The 19388-nt window shown below is 37.3% G+C and overlaps 1 protein-coding gene across 13 annotated transcripts in view; it reads left to right on the top strand.

Moving 5' to 3' along the window:
• MRE11 (MRE11 double strand break repair nuclease) overlaps positions 1-19388 on the top strand; it is a 76952-nt gene that overhangs the window by 33948 nt on the left and 23616 nt on the right. For all 13 annotated transcript variants that reach the window (XR_015726961.1, XR_015726962.1, XR_015726964.1 and 10 more), the window contains 4 exons: positions 951-1124; positions 8281-8343; positions 16735-16954; positions 17946-18026. Coding sequence is in view for 5 of the 13 variants with exons in the window: in XM_045790778.2 (XP_045646734.1) it covers positions 951-1124; positions 8281-8343; positions 16735-16954; positions 17946-18026 (538 nt within the window). In the remaining 8 variants the exon portion in view is untranslated. The remainder of the gene's footprint in view (positions 1-950; positions 1125-8280; positions 8344-16734; positions 16955-17945; positions 18027-19388) is intronic.

Raw genomic sequence — 19388 nt, forward strand, 5'->3', positions numbered from 1 at the left:
ATGTTTCTGAATCCAGGATTTACCTCTGTTGCGTCTAGATGTAGTTTCAGAACTACTTTAATAAGACAGCCACAGGATGGTGAAGCTACTTTCGTTGTTATGAGTTTGTGTCACTTTAAGATCTGATTCTATTAATTGCCTGTTGCTGCTGAAACAAATTTCCACAAACTTAATAAATGAAGATAACACACATTTGTTATCTTACAGTTCTGTAGCTCAGAAATCTGACACCAGTCTCACTGGCCTAAAATCAAGGTGTTAGTAGGGTTGTGTTCCTTTCTGGAGATTCTAGGGGCAAATCTTATCCAGTTTCTAGAGTTGTCCACATTCTTTGGCTAACAGCCTCCTTCCACCTCCAAAGCTAGCAATGTTAGATTTCTCTGGCCATTTCCACCAGTCAGATCTCCCTCTAACTCCTCCTTTAGCCTCCCTCTTCCACTTTTAAGGATGCTCATGATTGCACTGGGCCCACCTGCATAGTCCCTGATAATCTCCTGATTGTACAGTCAGCTGTTTAGTAATCTTAATTCCATCCGTAACCAACCATAGTTTTCCTTGGCCACGAACATATTCACAGCCCAGAGATTGGGATGTGGACATCTTTAGGGGGCCATTACTGTGCCCACTACACAGTTAACCTAATCTCTTAATCATCAGCTAGCATTTCAGGACTCTACATCCCAGCCACTCAGGCCTCTACATTCCCACCTGTCTTAAACACTACTCCTGTTTCTTATTTTTACGTGGCTTTTTCTGGCCCATAAAATTTATTAGTAGGCTTACTTACTGTCCATTGTTTCGTTTTATTTTGTTTCCCTTCAGCAACTGGATAACTTTTTTGTCTTTTTTCCCTGGTGACGTTATACCCTGATTTTCCTTGCTCATATAGAATTATTTGGTAAGGAATAGATACTGATTTCTGCATCCAGTGATTTGTGCCTCTTTTACAGAATGTGCAGCTCTCACTTCTAACAGAAAGGGGGATGGGTGAAGCAGTACAAGAATTTGTGGACAAGGAAGAAAAAGACGCCATAGAGGAATTAGTGAAATACCAGTTGGAAAAAACACAGCGATTTCTTAAGGAGCGTCATATTGATGCCCTAGAAGATAAGATCGATGAAGAGGTAACCAATTTGGGGTGGAGAAGTCTAGTTAGACACTCTTTCCTCAAGAGCAGCGCTGACTTTCTTTCTGTTAAACCACTGTTTAACCTCTTTGATTTGTTTAGTTTCCTCATCTACAAAATTGAGTTTGTAAAATGAGGATTAAAGTAGAAAAGGTCTGGAACAGAATCTTAAACATGCTTGAAACCCATTAAATGTTAGCTTTGTTCTCCATAGATAGCATCTTCTCTTGAATATCATGAAAATGCTTTAAAATGAACCTTACAGGATGAAAACTATGTTCTTTTCAATTTTTTAGTAGGTTTTGTTTGAGATTTTGAATTTTATCTAGAAATTCAAATTCATCTCTAAGCATAAATGCAGTAGAAGGATCAGAGGAGAAGCCCCTTAGGTTTGACTGCATAGAAATTGTAAATGTTTGCATGTCAGATTATCAAAAAACAAAATGTATTGACATGAAGAACATATTCCTATGTGGGCGCAAGAAAGGTTGATACTCATAATATTCAAGTACCTTAGTAAATGTTAAGAAAAGTAGTAAACATTTCAATAGAATAATGAACAAAGACATGAATAAGTGGTTCACAAAAGAAATACAAATGGTAATAAGCATATGAAAATGGTGTTCAAAGGAACTCAGATGTGTTTGTTATTTGTCAGAGTGACGGCAGTTTGAGAAAAGTATTTAGTATGCTGCTCATGGGAGTGTCTAGTTTGAGCTGCTGCATTGGAAGGCAGTTTGTCAGTGTATATCAAGAGGCTTAAGATTTGTCCTTTAACTCATCCCTTTCCCAAGACAACAGTGAGGTGGAAATTTGTGTATGGAGTAATTTATCTGAGTGTGGTCTGCAGTGGGAAAATTTGGAAAATGTATGATGAAGTAAATGTTGGCACATACACACTAGATACTGTGCAGCATTAAAAATCATACTTTTGAAGAAGGTGGAGAAATATTTTCAATGTTATATAGGGAAAGAACGCAATAGATTTAAAACTATATACAGTATGATTCCAGTGATTTTTAGTTTATATGCAAGTGTATGTGTACGTGCAAAGAATGAAAGAAAATATTCCAAACATTCTCATTGGTTATGTTCAGGTAATGAGATTATAGGGGATCATTTTCTGTATCTTCTAGATTCCCTCTAAGCAGAACAAAACATTTTTAAAACTCATTCCCTTTGACTTTGATTTTAGTGCTTTTAATTAGTCAGCATGGTTCTCTTAGAGCCTTATGATGTCAGTATGCAACTAGTAATATTCCAGGCCAAGTACTCTGGTTATATGGGGTTCATAAGTTTTTGGCAGGGATGCATTTCTCCGTTAGGTACCAGAAATAAAACATGACCATCCTACTCAAATGTAAATATTAAACTATGAAACTCCTAGGAGATAACATAGGAGAAAATCTAGATGACCTTGTGTGGCAATGACTTTTTAGATACGACACCAAAGGTATGATCTGTGAGAGAAGGAATTGATAAGCTGGACTTTATCAAAATGAGAAACTGCTCAGTGAAAGACTGTGTCAAAAGAATGAGAAGACAAGCAACAGACTTGGAGGAGAAAATATTTGTAAAAGACACATCTAATAAAGAACTATCATCCAAAAAAATACGAAGACTTCTTAAAACTCAGCAGTAAGGGGCGCCTAGGTGGCTCAGTTGGTTAAGTGTCCGACTCTTGGTTTCCACTTGAACCCCAAGTCGGGCTCCATGCTCAGTGCAGAGTCTGCTTGTCCCTCTCCCTCTGTTCCTCCTTCCTCTCTCTCTCTCTCAAATAAATCTTTTAAAACAAAACAAAACCCAGCAGTAAGAAAATAGGCAAACTGATGTAAAAACAGACCAAAGAACTTAACAGACATCTCACCAAAGATGTACAAATGGCAAATAAGCGTATGAAAACATGCTCTATATCATATGTCATCAGGGAAATGCAGATTAATAATGAAATATACCACTATGCACCTATTAGAACGGCCAAAATCTGGAACAGTGACAACACCAAATTCTGGTGGGGATGTGGACAACAGGAATGCTCACGCATTGCTGATGGAAATGCAAAATGGTATGGTCACTTTGGAAGACAGTTTGGCAGTTTCCTGAACAACTTAATGTACTCTTACCATATGATCCAGCAGTCGTGCTCCTTGGTATCTACCCAAAGATGTTGAAAGCTTATGTTCACATAACAACCTGCACACAGGTGTATATAGCAGCTTTATTCATAGTTTGCCAAAACTTGAAAGCAACCAAGATGTCCTTCAGTAGATGAATGGGTAAGTTAATTGTGAAACACCCAGACTTGGGAATATTATTTAGGCCAAGGAGAAAGGAATTGTCAATCCGTGAAGAGTCATGGAGGAAACTTAAATGCATATTACTAAGTGAAAAAGCTAGTCTGCAAAGGATTGTATGATTTCAACTATACAACATCATCAATTATACAATCGTACAAACTGTATGATTTCAACTGTGCAACATTCTGGAAGAAAGCAAAACTAATAGAGACAGTAAGAAGATCAGAGGTTGCAGGGGTTGAGTGAGGAGCGAGGGAAGGGATGAATAGGTGTGCAGAGGATTTTTAGGGCAGTTAAACTGCCCTGTATGATACTGTAATTTAGGTGGATGCATGTCATTATACCGTTTTCCAGACTCCTAGCACACCAAGAGTGAACCGTAATATAAATTCGACTTCGGGGGTGCCTGCCTGGCCCCATCGGTGGAGCATGCAAGTCTTGCTCTTGGGGTTTTAAGTTTGAACCCCACGCCGGGTATAGAGATTACTTAAAAATAAAATCTTAAAAACAACAACCACCACCACCTTTGGACTTTGGGTGATTATGATGTGGCCGTGTAAGTTCATCAATTGTGACAAATGTACCAATTCTGGTGGAGGGAGGTTGATAATAGGGGAGTCTATGCATCTGTGGGGCTGGGGGGTATACGGGAAATCTCAGTACCTCCTTCTCAGTTTTTTTGTGAACCTAAAACTACACTTAAACAAAAAAACACACACAGATAAACACAAAAGCAAATAACTTCAGCATCCCCACCTGGAGAGCTATCATGACTCCTGAGAGGGTGCATAAGGGATGGGGGGATGTAGCTAAGAGTGTGGACTCTGGACCAAACCACCTGTGTTCAAAATCAAAACCCTTACTACCTGTGTAACTAACAGTGAGTTTTTAAACCTCTCTCCACCTCCATTTCCTCATCTGTAAAATGGGGATAATAATAAAAAACTCCTTCAAGATTGTCGTGAGGATCAAAAGAATACATGTAAAGTCCCAGAACACTGGCAGCACATGGTACCTACTCAGTATTTTTACTGACTCATTTCTGCGAACGACTTAGCACTTTTGATCTGGTATATACTACCTAGAGCACTGTCACATACTGTGCCATTTTTAAAAACAGTTTTTATCCCCTCCACTGAATCGTAACAAAGATACTGTCATTTCTTTCAGCTTAAACAATAAAGCCCTCTTCACTCCCATTTCCCTTTAGCTACTACTCATCTTCTTTGTTTCTCTTTTATAGCAGAATTGCTTCAGAGTTTTCTGTATTTGCTGCCCTGATTTTTCTCCCTCCCTTTTCTCTTCCACCCATCATCCGGGGGTTTTGACCCGTTATTCCAGTGACACTGCTCACATCGAAGTTACCAATGACCTCCATTGCTAAATCCACTGTGGGTTCATCTTAAATCTCCCTTGAACTCTTCTTGAAACCTTTTTCTCTTTGGCTTTAGGACCTCACACTCTTCTGCTTTTCTTCCTGTCTAATGGTGCATATTCTCAGTTTCTCTTGTTGGTTTCTCGCATGTCTCCTGCCTCTTAGATTGGAAGTCCCCAGAACTCAGTCCTTGGAGCCCTTCTTCGGCTACACTTTCCCTTTGTAATCTCATCCAGCTGCCTGGATGTAAATTCTGTCTGGTGGTGATTTTCCAAAGTCTAGCTCAGACCTCTCTCAGCTCAAGATTTCTGCAGTCAGCAGTCTGCTAGACATTTCTACTTGGATGTTTAATAGACACCTCAAACCACTAACATTCCCAGTCTGAATTGCTGATTTTCAGTCTTTGCTCTATGTGTAGATTCTCTTTATGGCACCTGGAATCTGACTGTCTAGAAGTCCTTTTGGCATTATTTCAGAATGTATACAGAATCTGACTACTTCTGAAGTCTCCCATCACTACCAGAGGTCCATCGCATTGCCATTTCTCACTTAGATTATTCTAATAGCCTCCAAACTCGTCTCCCTTTTTCTACCTGTGCCCTTCCTCCACTCCCCATTCTGTCCTTAGTTCAGCTGTCAGTGATACTAACATTTCAGATCAAGTCACTCCTGACTTAAAGAAATGTGCTTCTAGTTTTTTTTACAAGACCCTATTCAGTCTGGCTTTCTGTTACTTTCTTAACTTCGTATCTACTTGAGCCACAGCAACCTCCTTGCTATTTTTTTAAACATACCATACATTCTGCCCCAATGCCTTTTTAAAAAACGATTTTATTTACTTATTTATTTATTTAGGGCAGGGGGAGGGGCAGAAGGAGACGGAAAGGGAATCTCGAGCAGACAGCAAGCTGAGCACAGAGCCCAATGTGGAGTCTTAATCTCACCACCCTGAGATCACAACCTGAGCCAAAACCAAGAGTCAGACACTTAACTGGCTGAGCCACCCAAGCACCCCTCCCCCAGTGCCTTTGTGCACATTTTTTCCTTTGTTTAGAATATTCTCTCCTAGTTATGCAAAATTCATTCCCTTTGCTCATAAATTACCTTCTCAGTGAGGCCTTGCATGATCATTCTATTCATATGTGACCTCTCGGCAGTGTTCCTCACCCTCTTCCTGCTTTATTTCTCTGCATACTTATTGTCTTTTGCAAAGTGTTCACAGGTTCAAATATTTGAAGAACTCAAGACTCCACTGAGCATACTTATTTAAGGTTTTTATTTAAAGGCAAAAGATATGATGCGTCAAGAAAGAGATTATGGGCAGGCATTAGATACCTGTGAGGAACTCTCATGTCCTTATTTGCACACAGTGGTCCCTGGATTGAACACACCAAGATTTGTGCAGAAGTTCCCAGGGGATCTTTTATACCCCTCTGGTCTCATAATCAAGCCATGCTTCTAACTGGTTATGCAGGTTGAGAACCATCAGTAAATAAATGACTCCCCAGAGATGACAGAGCTTTCTTAGTCTAGCTGTAAATTAACTCAGTCTGGCGCACCTTCTAAAACACAATATAACTTCTTATTTTGTTTTTGTTTATTGGCTCCATACACAGGTACACGATCCTAGACTCCATGGGGGCAGAATTCATAGCTATTTTGTTCATTGTTGGATTCTCAGTTCCTACAATAGTGCTTGGCACATAATGGGTGCCCAGTAAAGGGGTGCTAAGTAAATTATTAAGCAAATAGAGCTTTTCCCTAATTTCATAACTATACTATATAAGAGCCTGTTGGGCAGGAATTTTTTTAAAATCTCTAGTTTCCCTTTTGGTTCCAGGACCATTGTCAGCAAACAGTAAACATTTAGTAGTTGACTTGATAAAATGATTTCCAGAGGCCCACCCACTTCAGATACTACTTTTTTAGAGATTGATTTATTTATTTGAGAGAGAGCATGCACATGTGAGCAGGGGGAGGGGCAGACAGGGAGAGACTGAGTGCAGAGATGTATGTGGGCTTCATCTCGGGACCCTGAGATCATACCTGAGCCAAAATTAAGAGTTGGACGCTTAACCTACTGAGCCACCCAGCTGCCCGCAGATACTATTTTAGCGAGCCTCCTGGATGTCTTAGAGCCAAGTGTCTAAGAATGATTTGAGCCATGTAATATTTCAAGCCTCTGAAAGAAGAGATTTTTGTTTTTAACGATTTTACTGAAGTATAACACTCATAGGTATCAGAGTTTTTTTCTTTTGCAGTCTAATAGACCATTTTTCAGTGACATGGAACATTTTGGCAGGTGGTAATACAGTTTTGCTTAGGGCCAATATATATTTTTAGAGTACAATTCTGAAATTTTAATGTAAGTCACTGGGAAAATATGATTTCTTTAATCAATCAACAAAACTCCTTAAATTTCCAAGTTTTTGGTGCAGCTTCTCTTGAAAACAGTATAGAGGTTGCTCAGAAAGTTAAAAATATGACCTAGCAATTTCGCACTACTGGGTATTTACCCAAAGGATACAAAAATACAGATTTGAAAGGGCACATGCACCCTGATGTTTTTAGCAGCATTATCAACAATAGCCAGACTATGGAAAGACTGCAAATGTCCATCGACTGATGAGTGGATAAAGAAGATGTGGTATTTGTGTGTGTATGATATATGATATATATATGATGGAATATTACCTAGCCATCAGAATAATTGTGATAAATATGGTAGTATAAGATGTGATGTGTATGTATATAATGAAATATTACTCAGCCATCAAAAAGAATGAAATCTTGCCATTTGCAACAACACGGATGGAGCTAGAATGTATTATACTAAGCAAAATAAGTCAGAGAAAGACAAATACCATAGGATTTCACTCATGTGAAATTTAAGAAACAAAACAGATGAACTTATGGGAAGAAAAAAAGAGGGAAGCAAACCATAAGAGACTTAACAATAGAGAACAAACTGAAGGTTGATGGGGGGAGGTGGGTGGGGGATGGTCTAGGTGGTGATGGCAATTGAGGAGGACACTTGTTGGGGCGCCTGGGTGGCACAGCGGTTGGGCGTCTGTCTTCGGCTCAGGGTGTGATCCCGGCATTATGGGATCGAGCCCCACATTAGGCTCCTCCGCTATGAGCCTGCTTCTTCCTCTCCCACTCCCCCTGCTTGTGTTCCCTCTCTCGCTGGCTGTCTCTATCTCTGTCGGATAAATAAATAAAATCTTAAAAAAAAAAAAAAAAGGAGGACACTTGTTATGATGAGCGCTAGGTATTATATGTAAGTGATGAATCACTGAATTCTACTCCTGAAACCAGTATGACGCTACCTGTTAACTAACTAGAATTTAAATAAAAATATGAAACAAAAATTCCCAAGTTTTATGTTGTAATGGAAAGCATTTCTTAATGAGTCGTAGCCCATTGTTTTATATTTCCATGATAGGACTAAGCAACTTTTTTGATTTACTGTTTTAACACAGGTACGCCGTTTCAGAGAAAGCAGACAAAAAAACACTAATGAAGAAGATGATGAAGTTCGAGAGGTAATTTCTCGTGTAAATTACTGTGCTTCTATGTCAGTTTGTTAAGCTAGAATGACTAGTAGGTTTGTTTAGAATAGTCCATGGGACCTTGCTTTGGTAGATAGAACTGAGCAGGGATTGGCTGAGGATAGCTGCCTTTGATTTATACCAGTGCAGACTACCAGTATTCGGCTTGCTGATATCCCCTTTTTATCCTTTTTCTCTTGTCTGAAACTTATTTAATTGTGTGTTTGCGGGGGGCATATATAACAAGAGCCCTTAGTAATCAAAATAATACATAATTGCTATCAGAGCATCTTATTAGCCTAAGATGAAATTTTACCCTACTGAGCTGATATTATTTTGGGCAAAAAGGAAGAAACTTGAGTTTTGCTAGCAATATTACCAAAGATAAATATGCAGTGTCCACTGGGCTTTCTAAAATGTTGAAATGGGCTTGATCACTATCCATGCTGTCTTTCTCAGTCTCTTTGCAGTTTAGGAACTTCTGGTTAGCAACCATTTACTGAAACTTCGGGCCTCTATCTGGTACTTGGTGAATTCACAGTTGAAATATATTTTTCTATTTTCTGATTGTCCTTAGTGTTTTATTTATTTATTTATTTATTTTTAAAGATTTTATTTATTTATTCAACAGAGAGAGAGACAGCCAGCGAGAGAGGGAACACAAGCAGGGGGAGTGGGAGAGGAAGAAGCAGGCTCATATCGGAAGAGCCTGATGTGGGGCTCGATCCCGGATCGCCGGGATCACGCCCTGAGCTGAAGGCAGATGCTTAACCGCTGTGCCACCCAGGCACCCATGATTGTCCTTAGTGTTTTATGATTGCCATCTAGTATTTAAAGGTTATCTCATAACTATTTACTGTTGGGATTTTGTCTTTATTGCTTTCATTTGTATCCGTTATAGCCTAGCCATTCTACTTTGCATTAGCAATACAGATATGGAAAATGTGTGGTTCGTGTTCAGCAGAGACTCTCGGTTTAGTAGGTGAGGCAGACATATGTAGAAAGAAAAATATTAAACCTTAGCATGACCTTAAAGGGTCACCCTCGCTGAATTAACAGTCTTACTAGTCCATTGACATTTTCCTAAGTATTTCAGAACTGCCTCTGACAGGCGGTGAATTGGCAAGAGCCAGAGCACTCGACACATCCCTCAAATTAATTTTTATAGCTTCCACTATTTTCTCTGCTGCAAGCAAAAAAGAATTAATAAGACACCCTTCTCCCCCCCACCCCTGCCCTTTAAATATTTTTTGCCTTGTTTTAAGCACACTTCTTAGGTAAAAGTCAGTACCCAGGACACTAAAAAGGAAAAGAACCCTGCCTAAGGAGAATGGGACTCTCAATTTACTCCTTTTTCCTCTGACCTCTTTTCCAAAGGAATCCCTGTTTAGTGGTTGATCTACTGATGACCACTAGGTAATACCGCAGCCTTTCATGTGAAGCAGTTTAAATCCTGACAGAGGAAAAATCAGTTATCAAATATTCTTTGGTGCCATCTCTAAAAGCCATGAGACAGACCTTTTTCTTTCTTTTTTAAATAAAATCTCCAAGTCTGTATCTGATTTACTTCATCGTCTGTCATAGCGTACAGGCTACTTAGGATTTTAGGCTGATCCAATAACGTTCCTTACCTGGAATATTAAGGAATAGGAACATAGCATTTTGGGTGTTATTTTTTTCTTTTCTCGTACTACAAAAGTTTGATGCCCTGTGTTTACTATGGGGAAGTCACCCCCCAAAAAATTATGTCCCCGTTCATTAGAATATGTAGAAATAGGAGCAGTACAGTAACTCAGTTAAGAACCATTTTTTAGAGAGGATATGCAAGGATAATCTCAGTGTCTAGTTTTGTGTCCGGTTTCTTCCCTTTGTACAACTTACACTGTCTCCATCATGTAGTATGGAGAATTTTTCAACATTACTAGCATTAGCAGCAGTAGTACCAGTACTGACTACAGTTTTTTTCCTGCCTCCTTCTTCCCTTTCATTAATAGCTTTCAGTACTTGATTATAGAACTAAAAGCTCTCGCCATCCACTGAATTTCACATTCAACATTCCCGATGTCAAAGTCATTCCCCTACATAAATGTAGTGGAAAAAGCAGAACGCATTACCTACTTGGTTTTATTCATTACTGTTTTAAAGGGGAAAGGGCAAATGGTATTCATTAAATTTTCACTTATTGGATTTTTTCTACATGTGTCACATACACAATTTCAGTTTCCATTTCACAAATGACAGTGAGAGCACAGTAAAGGATACATGGTGAGGTGGGATTTGAACCTATATCTACCTTCAAGTCTAGACTTTTCTACCATACTGTGTCCTATCAGAACTTTATATTATAATAATGTTAATATAATGTATGGCTAATGAATGACTAAAAATCTGAAATTTCTGAAAGTTTTGATGTACAGAATTTAAAAAATCAGTGTCCCTCAGAAGCATAGATGCAACTGCTGTGTGTTTTACAAGATGGTTTTGGGGAGCTAAGAGGAGGAAGCTAGAGATTAGGGATCCCTTCCCATATTTATATTTGTATTCATCTTACAGAGCACCCTTAAAGTTAGAAGAGAGTTTGCTAAATAGCAAGAATGAATACTAGAAGAAAGAAATGACTCCTAGTTCTTAGGTCATTTAAACTTAACCATTTCAACTTAACAGATGGCAGAAATAGTTCTTGGCATGCCCTTTGTGTTTGGAGCCCCTAAGCTCAGTTTTTCATTAGTCTTTTAAAGAATTAGAGCGAATATTTTATAAAAGGAAGGTAGTAGAGGACATGACAAATTGCATTTGGGAGTTTATCAGAAGAAAGCACTTTTGGGTTTAGATTTTTCAGCTATATTTTAAGACTTTAGCAGGTAATCGGGGTTTCCTAGGTAATTTGTCAGCTTGCCATAGGATGTTATAAATGGTTTTTATGCTTAGCATACTATTTAGGACTTGTAATGGAGTTTGAGACTTTCCTGAGCTGTAACTCCCAGCCATGTAGAATCATTTAGGTCAGAACATGAATCCTAGTACCGTGTTTAAATTATTTAAACAAACAGACAAAAGCATTAGTCCTTCCAAGAGGCTTTAAAACCTCTTGTTCACATTGAAAAGCTCTAAGTATTTTCTTTAACTATAAGTTCACATTTAGATAAAAGGCCAAGCAATAAATATTTTGGGCTATGCAGGCCGTATGTGGTCTTTGTCACATATTCTTCTCTGTGTATGTGGTTGGTTTTGTTTTGTTTTGTTTTTTTTAAACAATCCTTTAAAAATGTAAAATCTATTCTTAGTCTGGCCCATAGTCCATAGTTTACCCAGCCTCTGGTTTCCTGTGTTCTACCTGAATTTGAGGCACGGTTGATAACTCTGTTTCAAACTGTAATACTAAACACTGTCAACAAAGTGAAAAGGCACCCCCTAGGATGGGCGAAGATAATTGCAAATCATGTATTTGGTAAATGATTAATATCCAGAACATAAAAAGAATTCCTAAAACTCAATCACAACAGCAAAAAAACAACTTAAAAAATGGATGAAGGATTTGAATAGACATTTCTGCAAAGAAGATAAACAGGTGACCAATAAGCACATGAGATGCTCAACATCACTAGTGAAATGCAAATCAAAACCACAAAGCCACTTTGCATTTATTAAGATGACTATTACAAAAAAGAAAATAGTGTTGCCAAGAATATGGAGAAATTTCGTAAGCCTCGTGCATTGCTGGTGGGAATGTAAAAGCTTCTGTGGAAAATAGTATGATTCCTCAAAAAGTTAAAAATAGAATTATGTGACTTAGCAATTGCACTTCTAGGTATTTACCCCAAGGAATTGAAAGCAAGAACTCAGATATTTGTACACCCATGCTCATAGCATTCACAGTAGCCAAAAGGTAGTAGCAATTCAAATGGACATCAGAAGGTGTACAGATAAACAGAACGAGGTGTATATGTGTGATGATGGACTTCTGCTTAGCCTTAAAAGGAATGAAGCTCAATAATTTTACAATATGGACGAACCTTGAAAACATACTAAGCAAAGTAAGACAGGTGAAAGGATGAGTATTACATGATTCCACTGAAATGATATCCCTAGAGTAGTCAAATTCGTACAGACAGAAAGTAGAATAGTGGTAATGAGGGGAAGGGGGGTTAGGGAATGGGGAGTTATTTTTTAACAGGTATGGAGTGTCAGTTTCAGTTTGAAATGACCAGAAAGGTCTGGAGGTGGATGTGGTGATTTTGCACAACAGTGTGAATGGCTTCATGCCAATGAACTGTACACTTAAAAATGGTTAAGATGCTCAATTTTACGTATGTATATTTGTCACAGTTAAAACAACAAAAAAAAGGTGTACTACCTGGATAGTAGGTTTTCGAATCTCACAAAAAAGTGTATGGAAATATTGTCCTATCAGTGGCTCTAGACCTGCACTTAACGATGGCTCTGGACCTACACTCCTGAGCTCAGTTAGAATTCCACTGCTTATTCTTAGAAGTAACATATATCACATATATCCATAAACTCCAGAGTCTGTTGCACAGAAAAGTGGAGTTAAAATAGTTAAATGTAATGTTAAATGATAAAATGAAGGTATGGTATTTAGACAAAGGGAAGGTATAAAATTTGGAAACGATGGTGGGTAATTCATTTCAAGAAATAATCATAAAAGGGCATATGCATCTTAAATTTTTGCTGGATACTGCCATATCACTCCAGAGATGTGACACCAGTTTGCATTCTCACCAGTATTTGGGAGTGCTTATTTCCCCACATCCTTGTCATCATGACAAATTATGATGTCTTTTGATCTTTACAAATCCGAGGGGTGAGGAAACTGTTTCTTACTATTGTTTTTAACCCGTACTACTTTTGTTACTAGTGACTCAGTGATTTTTATGTTTATAAACCATTTGTATTTACATGAAACACCTGGTCATGTTCTTTGCCCAGTAATGTGTGTTTGGTTTGGTTTTTGTGCCTAGGGCATTGGTCTTTCTGTAAGAGCGTTCACAGGAAAGTGTGCATATACAGTATGTGGGGGGGAGGGGGTAGCATATTTTAGGGTATTTGTCGTGTAAAAGAAGAGTTTTGGGGTTTGTTCAAATCCAGAACAGGTGATGAATTAAGTGCCTTTTTGACATCTGTGGAGTTAGGCGTGTGGGATTTTTCCTCCTTCATTCTATTAATTTGGCGAATTACATTAAAACATATTCTGTCATTGCCCCATCCTTGTTACCCCTTTGTGAACCTTCTGGTAATGGGTATCCTGGTTTTTCCATATGTTCCTGGATTCTCTTTGTTTACTTTAATATTCATAAGTAAGATCCTGTAATCTTCTTTTCGGGCCTGCAGTTGTTTGTCAGTTTTTGCTGGCTTTGTATAAAGAAATTGGAAACTTGCTTTCTTTTTGCTCTGGTACTGTGGAAATAGTGGAATTATCTGTTCTTTGAAGATTTGATGGAATTCCTGTGAAACTTTCTGGTTATGGTTCCTTTTCTGGGGATATTGTTCCTTTAACAATTTTCTCACTTTAGTCTTTGATACTATTATTAGTCTGTTGAGACTGTATGTCTGTTGTTGGATCCATTTAGGTCATTTGAGTTTTCAAATTACTTAGAATTGAAGAGAATTTTGTCAGGATTCTTTTAATTTTCCCTCAATCCTTTTTCCCCTCCATTCAGATTTTTAATGGTGTATATTTGTCTTTTTTTTCCCTTTTTATTAAGTTAGTGATTTTTATCAATGTGGCTTTGTCCTTGAGGATCAGTTCTTAAATTAGTACTAATTTTAATGGATTTTTGCTTAAAATTTATTTATGATTGTATCTTTATTGATTTCTCATAATTGCCTTTGGATGGGTTTTATTTGTCCTAACTTTTTAAATATCAAATCTACTTATTTACATTCATTCTTTTTTAACAGGCTGTAATTTTCCTTTATAAACACTGCTTTGTTTCATGTATTTTGGTATACAATATTTGTATTATTTTCTAGATTTCTACAATTTTAGTTTTATGGTTTGGAGGCAGGTGTTTTTGTTTTATTATCATTAATTTCTTATTTTATTCGTGTCAATTAGACTATATAACAGCCTTTACTATTTAGAACTTAGTTGATATTTTTCTTAACACCCCATGATGTATTAGTTAAACATTTCATGAGGTCTTGCAAAGAAGTATATATTTATTTACAGAGTAGAAAGTTCAACATACATCAATTAGATCTGTCTTATTAATTATGTAATTTAGGTCTCCTTTTTCCCTTTAAATTTACTGTAAGAAAATGTAGTACAGCTGGTTCTTGTTATTTCTTTATGGTCTTTGTCACTGCAAACACTAAACTAGTGAATACTCAACTGTATGCTCTTAGGGGAAATACAGGATTGGGTTCCTGCCAACTACTGGTTACAACATTTTTATCCGCTGATCAGTACAAACCTTTTTCATGTGTGTTTCTGTTTTAATATATATTGTTGAGTCATTGACATTGAATTTAGAGCCAGCAACCCTATAATCATAGCTGAATGAAGCTTATTGAACACACATATTTTGTCTGTAAGGTACATCACAGCCTTCTGGGGAGTATTGGACAGCACTTCAGCTACATTGAATCACCAGCCAAAAGCACAAAAATATGAAAAACATGGCACTAAATATGCTACAGAAAGGACACTTGTTTAAAGTGTGAGAACTGAAACAGGAAGGCTGAGTGTTTCATTCGTCTTCATCTGGGAACATGTGTGTCAGGAGATTCAGAATTTTTAGCACTCTGCACAGGTCCACACATGACTGCAAAAGTATCAGGAGTATTCTGGGGATTACAAATAAATTTTGGCAAGTAGGTGATTTGCAAATACAGAATCCTGGAATAATGAGGATTGACTGTACTTCACCTGGAACAAGAAAAATGAGCTGAAATCTTTTTCTGCTATTTTTTCTTTGTATTTTTTGTTATGTTCTCTGAAGTTTCTTCTTTTTACATGGTAATGTTATGCTGAGCTCTTCATGCCATGATTAAGCTGTTACTTCCTTTAAACTGAGATCATCCTCATGCGGCTGGGATGCGGCTGGATTATCTCCCACCTCCCACTTCACTCCTACTTCTACCCTACGTGCTTTGTTCTCATCTCCTCATTTAGCCTTGCCTCTCTTTAGTTCATGGTATCACAGAGAGCTCAGAAATGCTCCACCTACCTATTCTTAGACCCAGAATTTTTTATTCTAAGCAAGAGAGACTAGTCATGGTCACTGAGGATATATAGATCAGTTTTACAGAGCTCTATTCCTTAGGTCAGATATTCATTATATCCATTAGTTCTTCAGAGATTTTGTGTTTTGAAGTTGGAGCTATTTTCTAATTTTATTGAGAATATTATGTCTCATTTCTATTCTCAACTACATTTTGATTGGTTTAAGGGAAGCACCCAGGGCAGCATTGCTTTTATTTTATTTTTATCTGGAAAATCTGTATTCATTTCAGAGTTAAAATATTTCATTAAGTCTCAAACTTGTCTTTTCTAGGCAGTTTCTTATCAAATTAAAATTTGTGGCATATTCTTGGTCCTAAGCTTTTTATTCTTTTCTAGGCCTTCAGTTGTTATATTCTACTTAATTCTTTTTATCTCGGTTTTGTTTTCTTTAAGATTTTATATAGTTATTTATTTGAGAGCACAAGGTGGTGGGGAAGAGCAGAAAGACAAGGACAAGCCGGCTCCAAACTGAGCATGGAGCCTGATGCAGGGCCTCATCTCACGACCCTGAGATCATGACCTGAGCCAAAATCAAGAGTTGGATACTTAACCAACTGAACCACCCAGGCGCCCCTCTTTTTATCTTCTTATTCTTAATTTTCCTTAATTTTTATAAGAGATTATTGCTCATGATTTTCTGATTATAAAGTAATATTTTAGAAAACTATATTGTAGAAAATTTATAATATTTGTAAATTAGAAAACAAGAGCACCGTGAAATTTTATCACCCAGAGATAACAGCCATTTTTTTGTAACCATTTTTCTTATTTATTAAGAGCCCGTTGTACAGAGTAGCTCAAATGATGACAGTCTATTACAAATGGTGATGTTGAATTAGGGGTGATTGCCAGTATTCTTACCTGTTCTAAAAGTTTTGATTCTGTGAAATGTTATCGTTCTCAGCACACTTTTTCAAAAGGTCTCATTTTACAGATAGTATGGCAGATTGATCTGACAAATCATAGGAATTGAATTTGATAGATGGGGGAGTTCTCCTGCTTGGCATTTTTATAGCATGATTAGTGAAAATAATAGTGTAGACAGTTTCATGATATTAAATGTTACCTGAATGACCAGATTAATGACTTAGGATGCTGCATTATCTACTAATGTGTATTTTCTCCACTTTCCCTCTCAGGCTATGACAAGGGCCAGAGCCCTCAGATCTCAATCTGAAGACTCTGCTTCCGCCTTTAGCGCTGAGGATCTTATGAGTATAGATTTGGCAGAACAGATGGCCGATGACTCTGATGAGGATGTCACAGCAGCAGCCAACAGAGGAAGAGGCCGAGGAAGAGGCCGGCGAGGAGGAAGAGGGCAGAGTTCAGCCTTGAGAGGAGGGTCTCAGAGAGGAAGAGGTTAGCATTAAGTTCTGGCTTTCACACATATTCAGACTTGGCAGTTGAATGGGACACACAGGACTGTGTTCCTGTCGTCAAAATTAAGTTATGCAGTTTTCTGAAATTTTGTTTTTATAATGCGTAAAGTCACTCCTTAATACAGTTCTAATGTGTATGTTTATTTAAATAAATTTTAATGGCCACGTGCATGTAATGTTTTAATGACTCTTAACATTTCTTCAGGAACTTCACTACGCTCCTCTCACAGTACCTTTTGCGTACATTTAACGTCTTATTTACTCTCACACATATAAAATAATAGGCAAATATGAGCTGCTGAGGAAAATGACTACCTAATGACCATTGGCAGCAGAAAGAAACTCCAAGTCATAAACATTATTATTTTTTTACTGTCCTAAGATACAAATGCCCACATTCATATGGGCATTTGTGGCTTCATAAAATTCGTTCAAAAAGAAAACTACCCTAAAACAATTTGATCTCTTAAAGCAGTAATTAACATGAATTGCCATCATTATATTTAACGTGGGACTGTTGTCATTGAATCATCCAAATAATAGAAAATTGGTTATCCAGTGACTTCCTGATGCATTGTATAAATTTGTTTCTAGGAATATTTTTAAATTGTTTTTATTAAATATTTATCCATAGGAATTTTAAGCTGGTAAAATAGTACTTGAAAGTTAAAAATTTCCAAGGAAAGAGATCCTCATACTCTGGTGATAATTTATTTTCATTATCCTTAAAGTTGACACAGTGTTTCCTTAAATTTTGAGTGGAAGAGTATGAACCAAATGTGGTTTAAGTATAGTTTTTTGAAAGTTGATTAGACTATGTGTTTCTTGTTATATATATGTCTTTGACTTCTTATACATAAACTATACTTTGACATAACTTTATTTACATTTCATTTTGGCATTGTCTTAAAAAAAAAAAACCTTGGCTACTGATGGAATTGTATAGTGACCGCTCATTATTCTAACAATAGGCACTGGTCTAGAGACTTCTACTCGAAGCAGAAGTTCAAAGACCACTGTGTCAACATCTGGAAACATGTCTATTATAGATGGTGAGTATGGATTACAAATGATTATCTAGCAGTTATTTATAAATCCCAACATAGGAAGACCTAGGAAATCCTCATTAGGAAACCTTATTGGTTTGTGTTGCCATCGCTGGGGAGTCAAAAGGGTTATTAGGATTACAAGATAAATTATTCTTTAAAAGGTCTTTGCCATTCATAAGCTATTGAAGAGGGTGAACCTTAAAAATTATTTTTTTTTAATCCCATACTTTTAGACAAATTTGATTATTTCCTTCTTATAGAGGAGGGATCATGAAGACAGAAAAGTGAGTCAGTTGGTCAGTATGTCAGCAATGATCAAGAGAGAAAGTGCTGCTTCTTAGTATAGTGTTTACTTTCTTATGCTGCTTTTCTCCGGCTCTGTGGTTAGCACAAGGAAGTCCTATGATTTGTATTTAAGATGATACTCATAATAGCTAATGTCTATGAAAGAGTTATTGCATGTTTCTCAAAGCTCTGTGGTTAGATATTTACATTATCCCTGTTTTACAGAAAAGGGATCAGAGACTTTGAAAAGATAGCAGTTTACCCATGGTCTCACAACTAGTAAATTTTAGAGCTTGGGTTAATCCCACATTCCCCAGACTCCAGAACCAGTGGTTAACCACTGTATAGTTGACCCTTGAACAGAATGGGTTTGAACTCCGCAGGTCCACTTATATGTGGGGTTTTTTTGATGAATACAGTACTGTAAATGTATTTTCCCTTCCATATGATTTTCTTAACATTTTCTTTTCTCGAGCTTACTTTGTTATAAGAATACAGTGTATAAACAACATACAAAATAAGTGTTAATCAACTGTTTATGTTGTCAGTAAGGCTTCCAATAAATAATAGGCTATTAGTAGGTAAGTTTTAGGGGAGTCAGAAGTTACAGGGGGATTTCTGGACTGCGCAGGGGTCAGTGCCCCTAACCCCTGAGTTCAAGGGTCAACTGTACTGCTAGTTTCCAGAGCAGGGTAAGATTAGAGACCTAGCTACTGGTTCTCAGTAGAGAGGTCTTTGCATTATACAGAATAATGTATCTAATTAATGTGGAGATAGAGTAAACCGCCACAGAAGGAAGTGAATTGTGACACCATCAGAGGAAGTCTTTGACATTTTTTGGTTGGCAACTGACATTGAAGGAAGGATACAAACATCACATCCAGTAAATGACTCTTTGTTGTTGTTGTTGTTGTTTTAGAGTTCAACAATTTATCAATAGTACAAGTCCAGTAAATGACTCTTAAAGAAACTTATTTTTTTTAATTTTTAGTAATTAATTTTTTAAAAGATTTTATTTATTTGACAGAGAGAGAATGATCACAAGCAGGGGGAGCGGCAGAGGGAGAAATGCAAGGCTTG

This window comes from Ursus americanus, chromosome 16, assembly GCF_024610735.1.
Source record: "Ursus americanus isolate L20-20 chromosome 16, mUrsAme1.1.p, whole genome shotgun sequence".
NCBI lineage: Eukaryota > Metazoa > Chordata > Mammalia > Carnivora > Ursidae > Ursus > Ursus americanus.